The sequence below is a fragment of the Aythya fuligula genome, chromosome 2 (assembly GCF_009819795.1).
Source record: "Aythya fuligula isolate bAytFul2 chromosome 2, bAytFul2.pri, whole genome shotgun sequence".
Classification (NCBI taxonomy): domain Eukaryota; kingdom Metazoa; phylum Chordata; class Aves; order Anseriformes; family Anatidae; genus Aythya; species Aythya fuligula.
Window position 1 is genome coordinate 123598204 of NC_045560.1, and position 17883 is coordinate 123616086.

The window sequence follows — 17883 nt, forward strand, 5'->3', positions numbered from 1 at the left end:
TTCTATCAGTAACGTCTCGAGAGTCCAAAGTACACAAAAGGGAATGAGGGTTTGGGAACCTTTGGGCTTGTAAAGTTGCGTGTGGCTGAGGGAGAAGCTGAATCTGTAATCTTCTGTTTGTTATTCCACTGCTTGGGCAGCCTGCCTTTTCGGGCTCACTCGTTTTGAGATTTTTGAGAATACAGATAATTACAGAGATGCTTAATGCCTTGTCTTGATCACAGTTCAGGTTTGCCCTGCCTCACTGACGAGCACAGCCCGACCACCTTTTCTAATCCTGATCTGAAAGACTTTGAGTAAACTGGGACTTTCTGCAGGAGGCATAGCTTGTGTCCCCTAAGGCCAGGTGACGTTTGGGTTCATGCTGGCCTGCTGGTGTTGCTGGGTGGCAGCAGAAAGCCGTGGGACCTTCCTTCTGGAAGCCTGCAGACATCCAGGGGCAGCAACACCACGGCTTGGCATCCTGCCGGCAGCAGAGCCACGGCACATGGAGGTGACTTCCCCTTGGAGCTCATCCACGGACTCTCCCCATTTCAGGGTCTTAATCCAAGTCTCTGAAAATTGCCTGCTGGCGTTTATGTTGGTACTACTTATGAATCTGGAATAAAAATGATGATTTATTTCACCTACCCTTTTATCCCATGTTTCTGTCTGTTTGCTGCAAACCATGGAAGCTTCCTGAGCATGGATAAACCCAGAGGAAAAGGCTTCTTTCTGGCACAATTCAGTTCAGTTGGATGTCCTAATCAAAAGAAAAGGACAGAAATCAACGCTCTGGCTACTATTTTTTTTTTTTTTTTTTCTAGCTTGTGCCTGAAATCCTGTGCCCCTGCACATTTCATGTGCTTCAAGTGAATCACCCGTAAAAATGCTTTGAGCTTGCCTCTGCTGCTGTGATTTCAAATATACAAAGAGAACTTTTGGAAGATGTCATTACCTCCTGTGCAGGCCCGTCTTTCCCTGGAGACCTGAAACCATCTCCCAGATTGTGTCTAGAAGGTCATATCGCATATAGGCATGTTGCCTATCATTATGTATAATGTACACAAAGATGAATGTATATGCTGAATGGAAAAATGTCCATCTCAAGAGGCAGCTGTTTTTGAAAGCTCCTGTCCCTGTTGCAAAGGCTCTCTATGGCAGCATTGAGTCCTGAAAATCAAAGGGTGGGTTTAGTATTTACTGAGGGATGTTTAGTGATGACAATAAAATCATGAAATACAAGATACTGTTTGCAGTTTGCATTTACATAGGTAGGACGGCTTCATCTTATAGCTAGTTCACCTGCTTAATACCTTGTTGCAAATATAAGTGAAATTTGAGTTTCTGCAATGTGCCTGCTGTAGGTGGGAATGCCAGTATTCACCATCCACTGCTAAGGGGTTGCTGACTGTGGGGTTAATGGGCACAGATGGAGGTGAGATGCGTGGAGAGCACCCCTCATCCTCACCAGCTTCATCCTCACCCAGGCAGGGAGCCTGGTGCTTGCAGAGTGAGCCCTGTCCCTGCTGAGCCTTATGGCAAAGTAAGGCATGTGGGAGCTACCATGCAGTGAAAACACGCTTTTCCCTTTGTTTTCTAGTCAGGCAAGAGAGCAACAGGGCAGATTTCCTGTGACTGACTGATGAGAGCTTCGCGCCGCTGGTACAAGATAAGAGGTTGCAAAGGGGAATTCTCTGAATGCAAAGCCCAGGGATGTCATTATGGTATTGAAACCTGAACCTGGACATCACTCAACCTCTTCTTCCGCCTTCAAATCCCTTTCCTAAACCCACTGCTTTGCAGCCAGCCTTCCAGGCTCTCCTGGCCCTCAGTCCACAGACCACAAGCTGTGATGCACTGCAAAAATAGAGGAGTTAGAAGTGATGTCTAGAAAACCAAGCATATCTCTAGGAGCTATTTTTCTGGTTGTGTCAGCAAAGCCAGGTGACACTCCCAGGCAAGCTATGCTGTAAAAAAGATGCAATAAAAAAAAACACCCTTGCAATCTTTGTGATGGCTGGCAGGTATCCAGAGTTTCTGTGCAGGTGCAGAGCTAAGGCAGATCCCCTTGTCCCGTGTTGCTCCGTTGAGAGATGGGTTGGTGGCTCCTTCAAGGGAGAGAGCCATCAGGGCTGGTGGGTGCAGAGGCCATCAGATGTCCTCTGCAGATGCTTCAGATGCCACTTCTAGCCGGTTAAATGAAGACTTTTGTGGGTCATCACAGGTAAGTATAGTTTTCCTAGAATTACATCCCAGGTACACATTATGCCTTCAGAGCTGCCTTAGTTCATTGACCTAAGTGCCCCTGGGTTTTTCTGTGTTTTCAATGCCCCCTGCTACACACATTGCTGTATGCAGATGTTTCTACACAGTGGCATTTCTAATCATCAGCTTTTCCTCACAGAGTTTCACTGTACTGACGGGTGGAAGCATCTGCCTTGCGGTGCAAGGAAAGCCTTTCTCACCCAGCATAAAGCTCCTTATTCACGCAGGTTTTGATGTGCAAGGGGCAGCTGAGGCAGGGGCAGCATGAGGCCTTCAGATTCCTTCAGACACCAAAGTCACCTCTGACCTGGCCACAGTGGGGAGGGAGAGAAGAGAAATATCGTCTTGCTGCTGCCAGGAACGACTCCCCTCCACCCCTGCCAAAAGCCCCAGCTGTCTGCCGCTCAGCTGCCAGCGCAGCTTTCCCCGTGCAGCTCCCAAGGTCTTGTCTACATCAGGGAGCTGAACCAAAGGTGTGAGTTCAAACCAGTTTAACTAAACTGCTACAAATTTCTCATCGAAGTGAGATTTCAGAAAAAGCTACTTGTTTTTCAGTGACTGCTGGCAAATTTGTATTTTTACGTAGGTGAAATTCTGGCTTGGTGGGCTGCAAATGGGTACAGGGTTTCACCCGAATGCTTAGAAATTATGCAAGGCCTTCAAAACAAAAAATAATCAGTAGTACACTGAATTTAATGTGATTCACTGTCATTGCATGCAGAGAATACGAATCATTTTCATGTGGAAATCAATGAAAACCCTCACTTTTCTATGTTCCTGAACTGCCCAGGTTGCAGACTGGTGTGGCATACAGATAAAGGGAGTTGGGGTCTGCCCCGGGACATGAAGGAGATTCATTCAGCTGCTGTAAAGCATGTGTCATATCCAAGCACTCCAGGGTTAGGAGTCAACATAAACATGAGAGTTTTCCACAAGACACTCAGTGGAGAAAGTATTAAAGTTATTGATTAAAAGAGCAGACAATATACTGATTCCACATACAGTACAGTTGCAAAGTGATTTTATACAGTACATGTGGGGACTTTGGCTTAAACTGAGGACAAGATATTTATTACTTGTACAGTTGTGTGATAAATTATTGGCAAGTAGAAGCACAGATGGCTTTCCCTTAAGATCAGGCATCACATGCCACAGATTATCTGGGAAATTGTCATTTTAAAAATAACTCCAGAGCAAGTGCCAAGCTGAGAGGGATATCAGTGTCTAATAAACAGACACAAACACAGCAGTGCCCAAAACTAAAATGTATTTGAATTAAACTGTGCAGAGAGAGAGAGAGAAACTGTACAATTAGTACATATTCTCTAGCAGTGCAAATTAAAGCTTTTCATACTGTATTTCTTCTGACTCGTTCCCATCGGGAAGTTCAAATAATGTTTTTTGGGGCATGTTAAAGCTGCTGTGGAATTAATGTGTTGAACAGCCCTGTTAGATTCTGATGTTACAGCTCCTTAAAAAAGTCATACTGGACATTAAGTGCAGATATAGGCAGGCGATTTTTTAAAGCTGGTTTTCAAGGTGGTGACAGGTTTACACCCTGAATTAACCGAGCCCAAGAGCAGCCATTGCTTTTATTGCCTTCTCAGGGGGCTTCATGTGCTCCACACATTGGGAAGTCCAGCTCCTGGAGCCTGCCGAAACCCGAGGCCCAAACTGCAGCTTCCACATGGCCTCCTCGGTGTTCATCCTATCGCTGGACTGAGTGGCTGCGATAAGCGGGGAGCAGATGGCGCTTGCTTATCGCTTGGCCTCCTCCCGGGGGGGGTGAAGGCTGCCATGTGCGAGTGAGGAGAGCCAGGGCCTTGCAGCTGCCCCCCCGGCCCCCCGGGAGCTGTCACCTGTCCCAGCCTGTCCTCCTCTCACGCGCTTATATGGGCACGGCTGAATGGCATCTCGTGACGCCGTGCTGCTAAAAACAGCCCCGGCTCCCCTCGGCCCCCCGTTTAAACAATGTCCTCCAGTGAGCACAGCCCAGCGAGCCTCTGATCGCGGCGGAGCCTTGGATTTATTTCAAGGGAAATTAACCCGGAAACCGAGCTGCGACGCCCTGATCCTGAGCGTATGCCCCTGGAAAAGCTAGGGATGAGCACCTCCCTGAACTACAAGTCCTTCTCCAAAGAGCAGCAGACCATGGATAACCTGGAGAAGCAGCTGATTTGCCCCATCTGTTTGGAGATGTTCACCAAGCCGGTGGTCATCCTGCCCTGCCAGCACAACCTGTGTAGGAAGTGTGCCAGCGACATTTTCCAGGTAGGTTCACTGCCGTGGAAAGCTTCTGCTTTCTGGCTTCTGCAGGAACAAGTGGCACTCGCTGAATGAATGGGAAAGCTGAGTATCACACGGCTCAGTTGGTTGATTTTAGTAGTTGGTAAGACTGGGGGGGAATGTTTTAAAGCAGAAGGTGAGCTGGGGAAATGTTCCCAGGGCTCAGCTTCCTCGGGGCTGAGGCTGAGCTTGCACCAGCCTGAATTGCTCCCTGTGAGCTGCAGGGAGGTGGCAGCACTCAAGAGCCAAGGAGCCAGCCCCACATCTTGCAGTCTTTGTGTGTTGTCCCGGGCTCCTCTGTGCAGCAGCCCTCTCCTCGGGCATACTTACAAATGGTTTGTTACACACGGGGTTTTCCCCTGGCGCTTTTGGAAGAGCTGTGCTATCTCTAGCACAGGTCGTTGCAGCACCATGGGCCTGATCTGAACAACTTCAGCTGCTTCTCCCAGTAATTTTTTAAATATTGAATGGCTTGACCCAGAGCTCCTTGGGCTAGTAGGGAAGAAGAAGGGAGAGAGGGACATGGCCTTGATTTCAGTGGGCTCTGGTCCATCATGAAACAGCCTCCGTGTGCTCCAAGAACAATGACTCATTGTCCAAACACATTTTGGCGAAGGTGTGCATGGCCTTACTCACCTCTTCTTGTGCTACTTGGCAAGAACAGGCCTCGAACCCCTACCTGCCCACCAGGGGAGGCACGACTGTGGCTTCGGGAGGCCGGTTTCGCTGCCCCTCATGCAGGCATGAAGTGGTCCTCGACCGGCACGGGGTGTACGGGCTGCAGAGGAACCTGCTGGTGGAGAACATCATCGACATATACAAGCAGGAGTCCACAAGGTAAGCAGTGAATTTGTACCCTACATAGAAGATCTGTCACAAAAGCAGACGCTGCTTAGGTGATTCTGGTGTCCTTCTGGTCTTTCTATTTGTCAGAAGTGAGGTTTATTTAGTTATTTTCTCTCTTGGAAATACAGAAGGGATTGTGCTGCTGTGCATGCCTGCCTGTTTGCTATACAGTGATGTCAGCTCTCACTTATTGAGCTCAGAAAACAGTATCCAAATAAATGCTGAGTTTCCTCACTACCACTTAGAGAAGATGAATGTGCCATACTTATTCACATGAGCAACACTTGCCTGCGCAAGCAAAGACCTTGAAGTCAAAGTGGGTATTCATATGGATAAGGGAAAAGTAGATAGGTTCATGTTGCTCATTTTATAAACTGTTCAAAAGAACATCTTTCTCTTTATCCTGTATGTTCTCATGCTAAAGAAAGGAAAGGAATTTCAAATCTTGTTAGAAAATTCTGAGGGACAGACAGAACAAACAAGGAGATAGGTCAATTGCACAGAGAGGATGCCCTGCATCATAAGATCAAATCAAAACTCAGTAAAAAATCTCCACTCCTGTCAGCTTGGAATGTGAACACTTGGGATGAAATCAAGCCTTATTCAGGATTCTGTAAAAGTGAAGGAAAAAACAAACAATATATATGAATGCTATGTGGTTGTGTCCAAGAATCAGGATCCCAGTGCAGAGGAGTGGGTTAATCCTAAAAAGTAAGATTGCTCCTCATGTTAATTGCCTGTAATGGGTGTGTAACAGATCCAGCAGTAGAACAATATTGCATTCTTCTCTCTCTCTTGCTCTGGGATGGGTCGGACATATGCTACCACCCTGGGGAACGTAGTAAGAGGGAAGCTAAGCCTGGTCCCAGGCCATCAACTAAGCAGCTCTGACCCAGAGACACAGCCTGTTGTCACCAGCATGCATCCATAAGGCCGGTTTTGTATGGCAAGGCGTTTTGTACACCTGAAGGAAGGTGTAATCCTAGCCACACTCCCTGATAGTCATCCCATCCTGCTCCCACAAGAGTCTGGGCTTTGCACAGATAACAGAGACGATACTGGTGGAGCAGGTGGACACAACCCCTGGAGCACAGCTCAGGACACTTCTACCCTCCTCCAGCAGAGGAGGTCAGTTACCAGCAGACAGGACATTTTGGATCCCAGCAGTGGCTTTGGCTATTCTTGGCTGTTTTAATTCCTTCAGGGACTGTTGTAGCTGGGCATAGCTTCGAGCTCCAAAACGCTGGAGAGCACGAAGTTGGCTTAAAATTGTCCTTTCTGCTGCCCTTAGCACTCCAAGCCCAGGGAAGGTCAGCTACCCTCGTGTGTGTCATTGATATCCAAATATTATTTGAGTCAAGAAAGTCTCGGAGGAAATGAATCAGCAGAGCTACGATGGTGGACTTTGCTCTCAACCAAATTAGCTGGACATGTGTGGCCTCATGTCTTTTTTTTTTTTTCTTTATTTTTTTCTACTCAGAGTTGTATTTAACTTTAAAAATATGGAAATGCAGCTGCTTTTTGTCATGTAGTTCATGGGCAAATTGAACAAAATTCAGTTAAACAGAAACATAAGAGATTTAGTAGATATATATATATTTTTTAATTCTAGTAAAGTACAATGCGACATGGAGAATAAAAAGGGAGAATAGAAATAATCTAAATATGAACATATATTTGCTTAGCTATCTATCCAAAATGTTCGTTTGTTTAATCTGTTCAGGTGTTTATTTAACCTTCATGCATGTCCTTAGATTTAAAATAATTATCAGGGTTACGTAGCAGCGGCAGTGCATAACAGCATTATCTAAACTATTTGGCACTTTGTAGGCTTCAGCTGCTTATCTCCCTCTGCCTAACGTTCCTTGGGCTCCCATGGTGTGTGAGCAAGATTTGCCACTGCCTTACCCTGTGCTGTCCTGCTGAAACAAGAAAGTCAAGGAAAATCAAGTCTCCCCTCCTTCCTTTTGTACCAGTCTCCTTCAAACAGAGGGCTGGGTTTGGCAGAGGTACATAGGAAGGGTGAGATGTCATCTTTGCATCCTTGAGTGTTCCCAAGACAATCCTTCAAGACAGTAGCTCCTGTGACTTCCAGAGGGGAGCCTCTTCCCCCCAGGTCTTCCTGTGGATATAATTCACCATAAATGAATGCCAGATTGATGCCAGCCCCCAGGTGCTTTTTTCATGAGCTGAGGAGAGTGAGGGAAATCCAGATAAGGAGCAAGCTTTGTTTCCTGCTTAGACAAAAATAATTTATTTCAGAAATATTATTTTCTAATTTGAGTTTCTATTTGAATTAAGGCATTGTTCTTTCAAAAATAAAAGCTGGGGCAGAAGCTGCCATGGGGTTGGGAAGCTCTGCCCAAGCCCTCACATGCAGCCCTTCTTATTAATAACAATCACATCATTTTTTTATCTTCTATCACATTGCTCATCAAACTCCAGCCGATGACAGCGGAGCCCGTTGCCCAATTTAGAACCTATTAGCAACACAAGGAAAAAAAATATTCAAGCAGGATGTGGCTCCTGCAAAGCTTTAAAGGAGGGCAAAGTGCCGAACTGGGTGGAAATAGAGTTGACTAAAATATTACACCGATGTTTGAAAGGCTGTGGGCCACTGATTACCCAAACTTTCTGAGGAGCATCAGGGGGCCTGCTGCTGCCAGAAAAGGGTAGCTGCAGGAAGCTGGGACTTCTCACACGCTCTGGCAGCCTCTAACGAGCTCAGCCAGCTATTCCTGATCAAAGGGTGCTTCTGGGCTTTGTTCCAGCTGAATCCTGCTCAGCAAGGGTCGAGTGCCCCTTCTCCCTTACACCTACTAGGTGAGGGCTGGCCCTGCAGCCCTGTGCGTGGATGGAGCAGCACGTGCAGCAGGGACCAGGCACCATGCTGAGAGCAGTGTGCACGGGCTCTGCGACTGTGGTGGCAGGGTGGCACTGCCACAACCTGACACCTCAGTGGTCACATCGTGAGCTCCCAAGGGAGGTTGTGGCTCTCCAGGATGGGCTGCGGGGATGCCTGGGCTCTCAGATGGCTGGACCAGGGAGACCAGAGTGGTGGGCCCTGGTAGGAGTCTGTGTCACAAACCAGTGCTGCAAGAGGAGCCCCACAGACTGCACAGCATGAGAAATGAGGAGAGAGATCACCTGGATATTCTCCAAGTCCCCATGGAGAAGGAAGTCTCCTTCTCCAAGGCCCCATGGGCCTTACCTGTGCCAAAGGTTTTCTTGGGTCGGGCATTCACAATGGTGGTATGTATGTATGGAACTGCAGGAATCCCAAAGTTCTTTTTTTTTTTTTTGTCCTCTAATTTTTCAAGCCCCACTTCTGCCTTGAGTATTGATGGACTGTTTACTTCTTTTGGGGGAGTCCATCACTGTGGTTGATTTTCAAGGACAGTCTCCTTCAATCTTCATCCAGCCTCCAGTGGTCCATTGCCATGTGCAAGCACTCAAGCAATGGTGGCAGGAGACCTGCATGGATTAACAAAGAGCTCCTGATAAAACTTAAAAAAATAAAAAATAATAAAAAAAATAAAGACAGGTGGATGACCCAGGAATATTTTGAGATATTTTCCAAGCTTGTAGAGATGGAGTTAGGAAAGCCAAAACCCACCTGGCGCTTAATGTAGTGAGAGATGTGAAGGGTAAGAAGAGCTTCTACAAGTACATCAGCAGCAAGAGGAAGGCTGGGGAAAATGTGGGTCCACTGCTAAAAAGGACACAGGAGAGGCCAAGATACTCAATGCCTTCTCCATCTCTGTCCTTAATGGTAAGACTGGCCGTCAGGAATCCCAGGTCCCTGAGACCAGTGGGAGAGTCTACAGCAAAGACTGACCTTCAGTGGGGGAGGATGAGGTTGGGAAACATTTTTTTACTTTTGACATCCTGACGGGATACACACATGAGTGGTGTGCAAGCTGGCCAATGTCATTGCAAAACCACTCTCGATAATCTTTGAAAAGTCATGGTAATAGTTATAGGTTCCTACGGACTGTAGGAAAGCAGATGTCACACTGTGACAACTACAGGCTGGTCAGCCTCATACCAATCCCTGGAAAAGTATTGGAGCAAGCTCTCCTAGAACTCATATCCAAACATAAAAAACAAGGTGGTGATTGGAAGTAGTCAGCGTGAAGGGGAAATGGTGCTTGACCTACCTGATGGCCTTTTATGAGATGACTAACTTGGTGAACAAAAGGAGAACAGTGGATGTTGTTTAACTAGACTGTCAGCTCTGCCTCTCATAATATCCTCATTGACAAACTGATGAAGTAATGTTGAGAGGGGATGGCAGACAGAGAGGTGGACTGAAAACTGGCTGAACTGCCAGACTCAACTGGTTATGATGAGCAGCACAAAGTCAGGTGGTGGCCAGTCATTAGTGGTGTAGGTAGAGGTTGATACTGGGGCACAATGCAGTTTACTATCTTCATTAATGACTCAGATGATGGGACAAGTGTTTTCCAGTTCAAAAGAGATACTGGAATAAGTCCAGCAAAGGGCCATGAAGATGACTAAGGGACTGTAGCATCTCTCCTGCGAGGAAAGGCTGAGAGAGCTGGGACTGTTCAGCCTGGAGAAGAGAAGGCTCAGGGAGGATCTCACCAATGTCTATGGGTACCTGAAGGGAGGGTGCAAAGTGAACGGAGCCAGGCTCTGCTCAGTGGTGCCCAGGGACAGGACAAGAGGCAATGGGCACAAACTGGAACACAGGAAATTCCACAGAAAACACTGAAAACCCTTTTTTACTGTAAGGGTGGTCAAATACAGGTAAAGGTTTCCTCAGTAAAACCACTATCAAAGTTGGATTCAGGATTTCAACGGAGATCTTTTTGTATTTGTATAAATACTATGTACAACATGACTTCTAATTAAACAATTCACCCCTCGGTTTTGTGTCACAGAACCTATTCCTGCAACTCTTTTACCCATGTAACCAAGGACATTAGAGGATGTAAGCAACAGGAGTGGAATTGTTAAAAATCTGTGCCATTTAGGTCAGACCTGGCACAATATGTTAATACACATAATAGTGTGGTGTGGTGTATACAAGGTAGGCAGTTCCCTGTCAAGCTTAGACGAATTTACTCTTTTGTGAGAGGACAATGGGAATATGAGGTCCTAAACTTCATTTGATATAAAACTACATAAATACACTTCTACATATCAATATATTAATATCAATTTTGTTAAGGTCCTCCTATTTCCTTAAATAAAATGTGTTCCTTCATGAACCCAGCAGCTTTGAAATTCTTCACTGAATTACAGAATTGTGGAATGATTGAGGCTGGAAGGGGCCTCTGGAGGCCATCTGGTCCAAAGCCCTGCTCAAGCAGGGCCACCCTGAGTAAGTTGCCCAGGACCATGTCCAGACGACTTTTGAAGGTCTCCAAGGACAGAGACACCACAACCTCTCTAAGAAACCTTTCCCTGTATTTGATTACCCCCACAGTAAAAAAGGGTTTTCTGTGGAATTTCCTCTGTTCTGGTTTGTGCCCACTGCCTCTTGTCCTGTCCCTGGTCACCACTGAGCAGAGCCTGGCTCCATTCTCTATGACTTGTTCTCTCTCTCAGCCCTTCCTCACAGGAGAGATGCTGCAGTCCCTTAGTTGTCTTCATGACCCTTTGTTGGACTCTCTTGTACCGGGGATCCCAGCGCTTGGCACAGCACTCCAGATGTGGCCTCGCCAGTGCCGGGAGGCCTCCTCTCCATAAAGCATGCACAACACTCTGCACATTAAGGTCCATGTCCAATTTTAATGGAAAATAATAAGCCTGTAGCAGTCAAACGCAGGCTGAGTATCTCAAAGAGCAGAGACAAAGAATCAGTATTAGGGTATTTCAGCTGCCTGCCCATCCTTTGGTCACAACCACATCTGTGATGAATCTTTTTTCCTAGTAAAGCCATGTTGTTGTTGTCCTACTGGCTACTTTCTAATCTTCCACTTAGGAGCAGCCACTGTTTTACATGTAGGAGCTGTGTTTCAGCCTTTGCTACCCCAATGTAAACCTAGAGGATCTCCTCTGAAGTCAGGGAATGTTCTGCAAAATATCTCTCCTTTAGCAAAGCCTAGGAAGGAGACCATAAACCTGTTTACTTCTGATCTTCTGTCACTGTCTTCAGGGCCCCGCTAGTTCAGGGAGTTCTGCCAGGTTTCTTCCAGCTCCTTGCGGCACCTTTGAAGGTTGGCTACTTCTGGCTGAACTTGCTCGACACCATCGCCTTTTTGCCCTGTGTTGTGTGTCTTTCATGCTAGTGGCACAGCTCCAGTGTCAAATAACATTCTCGTAGTTTCTGGTCTTGTAAATATTTGCAGGAAGAGCAGCTATTTCAGGCTTAATTAATCACTTTGATATTCATTGTCTGTTACTGCCCCGGCAGGTGGGCCCACCCACTGGTGCACCATAACATAGCAGGGGCTGTTAGCAGTCAGCTGCAAACAACGTAAAGCATCCTTCACAGTGGGGACACACCTCTTTTGGCTGGCCTTGAAATGGTGCTCAGTTTGACACATCGAGGGCCTTGTGTAAATGTATGCTGGAGATCTGACCCAAATAATACAGGCTTCCTCCAGAAATGTTCTTCTGGTTTTATTTTTGTAAAGCATGCTATATTGAAGATCACAGGTTTCCTTATAAACACTTTTAATTCTAGTGCCTTTAAAAATAAAAAACAAAGGCATGAAGCATTTTCTTTGTTGCTCAATCTTTTTTACATGCATGTAATTGATCACATTCCATTCCTCTTTTTTAAGGTCAGAAGAGAAAACCCGTACTTTGTCATTAAAAAATTTCCACTCTGCCAAACTGTATGGAAAGTTCTACTGAAGTACAATATAGAATAATGATCTTTACAGAATGTTTTACAATTGTGATAGAATGAATGACTCATTGCCTCCTTGCTATGGAGCTCTGTAGAATGGTTAAAAAAAAAAAAAAAAAAGTTTCCATTTAATGCCATTAAATTCTATAGTTTGGGGAAATATTTTCTATCCAATGACAACAACGTATTTCTATGTTGTTGTTGTTTCACTTGCTACAGGTAAGCCATAGTTCTCCCTCCAGAAGGTAGCATAAAGGTATAATGAATTATACCGGAAAGATTTCACACACCACAGTAGGAGTGGCAGCCTTTGGAGGCTGAACCCCCCAGGCACACTCCACTAACCCTATGCTCTAGTGCCATGTCACACGCTCATGTGCTTCTCACGGATGTTCTTAGGGTGCTAAGCATGGAGCACAGGCTCAGAAAATCATCATCCTGCCCATACAGACAGGACCAGAGCTTTCACCTACACTGGGCATGTCAGTTAGATGGCTCATTAAAGGAATTTACAACTAAATTGATTCCTCAAATGGCAGGGGTTGACTAATGTGTGAATCATTTTGGTGAAAAGAAATCAGGACTGGGCTAGTGAGGCTAATGATAGATCCTGGCTTAGCACAGGTGAGGTTACACACTTCTTGTGTAGCCATACCCTTGGTGGCTGGCACAATCAAATGAGCTGTTCTTTAAAAGCTTGACACTGTACAAGCTATAGAGTCACAGAATCATCTGGGTTGGAAAAGACCTTCAGGGTCACCAAGTCCAACCAGCTAGACATGAGCCACCCAGCTAAAATTAGTTTGTGTGAGACCTTATTTTGTTTGCTGGCATGGTGTAAAGGCCACAAGGACTTGGTCCAGTTTGATATCAACAGGCTTGACCTGGACCTTGGCACGTCAGCAGAGATCACAGAGTTAGAGGCATGAAGGCCCATTGATACCTACAACTCTTACTTCAAAGTTACATAGAAGCTATTCTGCATCAAGGCCAATCACCCAACATTTTGCATGATGAACCCTAAAGGAATTGCATATGTCTCCTATTTCAGGCCGATGATGGACAACATGCTAATTACAGTACACAGGTAGTCTCAGACCAATCTTGGTGAGGTTATTTACATTTTTAAACATGAGTGAGGGTTCAGTCACACTCCCAGTTGGAATCACAGAATGAAATCATGTTTCTATATTCTCATCACATCCTTTCGTGTCAGAATATTAAATGGTACTTCTGTCTATTTAGTCAGCCTGTGTGACAGGTTTAAATCTACAGTGAGTATTCAGCTCAACCTCGGACACTGCCATATGATTGTACTGTTTCATGTTGATACTCTGAGTACTGTCATCAGAAATTTATGAGACCAAGATTATTTTAAACTTATTTTCTTTTGCAGGCCTGAAAGGAAATGTGACCAGCCAATGTGTGAAGAGCATGAAGATGAGAGAATTAATATCTACTGTTTGAACTGTGAAATGCCCACCTGCTCCTTGTGCAAAGTCTTTGGTGCCCACAAAGACTGTCAGGTTGCTCCTCTCACAAACGTTTACCAGAGACAGAAGGTAAATAATTTTTTGTATCTCATAGTCCTCCCAGCAACTGGAAGGACCATCAACAGGAAAGTATTCCCATGAGCTTCCTGTGAGTTTCCAAAGGGGTCTTGGAGTACATTCTCCATTCCTGTAAGGGAATGAAGGGCTCACACAAATCTGTTGAAACTGTTTTGGAACACAGAGATATAAATTTATGAGAAATCACACAGAAAGATATTACAGTGTCTCAGTTTTTGTTAGGATAATAAGTAAACACTTTAGACCAAGATTTGATGTGAAGGTGAGGATCTCCCTTTTGAGGTTCCTAATCTATTTTTTCAGTGCTCTTAGATCACAAAAATAAGCAGGATTTACAGAACAGAACATGATAAAAAGAGAACAGGCCGTTACAAATCAAAAAGTTATCTATCAGGCACTTTTGCCTTTAAGCATCCCATTTTTAAGAAATTTTAAGTGCAAAACCTCCTGCAAGTAAATGCAGGAATATTCAATAGTTGGCAGCACAGGATGTACCTAACATCCTCTGCCCTTGCTGTCACCAGTAAAAGACTTGTTTATTTTTAATACAGTATTAATTTAAAACCTGACTCACTGGGTTATCCTCATGAGATAAACAGCTCATTTTTCTGGAGGGCCCCGGTGGGCCTAGCAATCAGACAGGACAAGTTTGCAATCCCAGCCTCCAACTTTGTCACACAGATGCTTGTGTGTGAAAACTACAAATGAGAAGTCAGTTTAGAAAAGTAGTTACAAGCATCCTTTTTGATCAAAAAAGGAGAGAGAATGGGGAGAAATTTCTTGGACTAAATCCATGCCCTCAATCACTCCCTTTTCATGTAGACTTGCAAGCAGTGGTTTCCTCCCCAGCGTGCCTGTGGAAAGGGGCTTTCATGCCCAAGAATGGATGTCTAACCCATAGCCTGTGGGATGCAAGCTTCAAAGGATCCTCTACAAAGCTGTAGAGGCCACAGGCACGGATGTCTCTGTGGACAGATCACTCCATCAGTATGCTAAGGGCTCCTTGCCCTCCTCTGCACCCTCACCAAGTTCCCTGTGGAGTATCTTCTCTGACTTTCCTCTTCTAAGGACATCTCCCATTCATGTCAGGGTGTTTCATTTTTCCTCCATGTAGAGGTCCCTGCCTCAACATCTCCAGCTCCTTCCTCCCTGTATGTTTTTTCCCTTCTATCACACAGAAGGGCCCTCCATGTTCCCACTGGTCTGGTCCCTGAGAGAGTGTTCACCTGTTTCCCGTGTGCCAATGACTCTGTCTCCACCCTTTTCTCCCCCTTTTTAGTGTTTTGGGAGAGGAAACAAATGTCAAAATACTAGCAGGCAACTTGTGAGCAGGTAATGCTTCAATCTTCCATGGTTCTGGTGAAAAGAGCAGCTAATACCCTGGTATGGCTTATTCATCCCCCTGCTCCCCACTGTTAGATGGGCCACTCTGAGGTGGGACGGTGGGTGGCTGGCTGCCAGTGCCCCCCAAGTGTCTAACACCCTCTCACGTCCTCTCCCTTTCCTGACCAGTCCGAGCTGAGTGATGGCATCGCAGTCCTGGTGGGGAGCAATGACAGAGTGCAAGGGATAGTCACACAGCTGGAGGAGACCTGCAAGACAGTTGAGGTAAGTAGCACACTTTCACATGCAGTTATGTCAGAGTGGAGTTGCATCTTTTAAACTTTTGGTGGTAATGATCATTCTACACTACATCTCACCTTACCCGAATGGATTCCCACATTGTTCTGCCAAATCTGTGTGTTTTTGTAGGACTAGCTGTAGTACCTCATCCAAAGGATATGTCCTGCTCAGCACCCTGCCTCTGGCACTGACCACTGACTACTGACCACTTTGACTGATGACAAAGAGTAAAATAATCCATGTCAACACGTCTTGTTCAGCGTTCTTAGTTGCATAGGTTGTAACTGAAGATAAAAGCAGAAATGCCATCAACTCTTAGTTCATTTAACATCTCAGCTCAAGTGCTAGAGCTGTAGAAGACCAGTATTAGTCCTGACTGATTCTGAGGAGAACCTCAGTCTCAGACACAGGGTAGCCTCAGCTTAGCTCCCAAGTATGTCAATTAACTCTTTGTTTACTTTGCCTCCTGTGCAGTAGTTTTTTAATATACTCATGTTGTCCTTTAAGGAATCCTGTTGTGTTGCTCATGTGTGGGTCAAGTTTGGGTTGTTACTGTGAGTTTGGATTTTCTGGTAAAGGTCTTTCTCTGACAAAGCTGGAATTGGTTTTGTGTTATTCAGTAGCAGAAGTGGCTTTCATTTCCTCCAAGAGGTTTGCACCAACAAAGCAAATATAAATTTCAGCTCTGACCAATTTGAGCATCACAGAGTAATAGGCTGAAAGCAGCTCATATGAATTGATTTTATGATCAGAGTTTGATGAAGCATCTAGTGAAGAAGTCGCATCCCTCTCAGCCCAATTAGAATTCTATTGACCCTTCAGAGCTGGAGCAGAAAAGGGAAACTGCAGTGAAAAAGAAGATAATCCAAGATGTATAGATTCTAAATGGGAGCAAAAATTGATTCCACTATCTACGTACACAATTAATGAAGGTTCCTATTTCCTCAGAGCAAGAAAGAGCAGAAAATGTCCAAGTTTGGTTCAAAGAACATAAAACCATTAGCCCAAATAAATGAGACAGTGTTAGCAGCAGAGTCAGAACTTTGTAGTCAGGAAGCCTTCATATTGCAAGGATGAAATTGGCTGCTATCAGGACTTTGCAGACAGAAACAAGCCTTTCAAGTAGGTTAACTGCAGAAATTTAAATGATACAAAAGTAAGAGCTTATGCTCATTTAAGTTGAACTAGCTGATATAGAAACAAAACTTCAAACATCATCTGAAGTATGGAGAAAACACTGTGCTAAAAATACTTAAAAAATACAACAGCTTCTGAAACTAGCTTCCTCAGAGTCATCCACTCAGTTTAAAGCCTAACCTTTAAACTCGAAGCCCAGAGAAAGTGCAGCCATTTTACCTTCAGATGTTTTAACAGGCTTTTCACCTTTAAAGTCAGAGATTGCAGAAGCTTACCTTGGCACTTCCATGTTACGTTTCAAGCAAATCACATTTCCTACCATACAACAGCTTTGTCTGAATTGACATCAGTTTGTCCTTGAAGATGAAAAGCTACATCTGGAGCTGAGAAATGTGCACACGTGGAAGTAATGCTCATAATCCAGGATTGTCTCTTCTCTCTTTACTTAATGCTTTGAGGAGAACAATAAGTGTCTGCTCCAGCAGAAAATACATGATCATTTTTCTTTTAGCTGGAGTATGCAATAGCCTACAGTTCTATATTTAGCTATTGCTCCTATCCAAGACTAAAAAAGAGAAGAAACAAACAAACAAAAACACCTGATTAATACTAATATAGCTTTTTAGCTGTTTGAAAGGTTTACCAAGTCCACATATTATACTGAAAACAAACAAGATAAAGCAGAAGAACATAAAATAGTAAATATTGAAAAAGTTTAGTTCTGTAAAAACAAGAGTCAGATAATGAAGAAAAAAATACAGTGTCTTTTTCAAATGCTAATAGCATAGACAGGCAACACAGATACTTCAGAACAAGCAGTGAAACTCATGTTCTTTCTTTTTCTTGGAGTTGTGCTTAAAAAAAAAAAAAAAAAAAAAAGCTAAGATTTTTTTTAGAACGGAAAGTCATGTATTTATTAACCTTTTTTATTACTCAGAATCTGATTAGGATAATTCTATCACACAGAGGCTTAGTAAGGGTACATTTTATACAGAGAAGATAGTACTCAGAAATATTTCAGCATTTGCAGTTAGGAACCAGCTTTGTTCTCTCCCACTTGAAGTTCACAACTCTGTAATATCTGCTGGCAGGAAATATTATATATTAGAAGTTAGAGATTGGGAAGGACTTCTCAGGGCACCCTGATATCACTCTGTCTCTCTTCTTCCCCTAATACTTGTCCTATATCAAATGTTGCAAATAGCACACACCTGTCCTGAAATTAAGGCTGTTTAAAAAGTGATCTGAGTGACATTTCAGAGGAGGTCATTGTAGACTAAAACGGAGTGTGCAGCAAGAGGAAGTGCAGGATACAGAGGGAGAAAGTGAGGAAAGGATTGAAAGAGG

General features: G+C 44.6%; 1 protein-coding gene across 1 annotated transcript in view; it reads left to right on the forward strand.

Annotated features, from left to right (window-relative positions):
* The first annotated feature begins 4350 nt into the window (after nt 1-4350).
* Nucleotides 4351-17883, forward strand: part of TRIM55 (tripartite motif containing 55) — a 38584-nt gene continuing 25051 nt past the window's right edge. Inside the window, exons 1-4 of the mRNA XM_032182865.1 lie at nt 4351-4518; nt 5198-5370; nt 13602-13767; nt 15289-15384. Coding sequence (XP_032038756.1) covers nt 4351-4518; nt 5198-5370; nt 13602-13767; nt 15289-15384 — 603 coding nt within the window. The remainder of the gene's footprint in view (nt 4519-5197; nt 5371-13601; nt 13768-15288; nt 15385-17883) is intronic.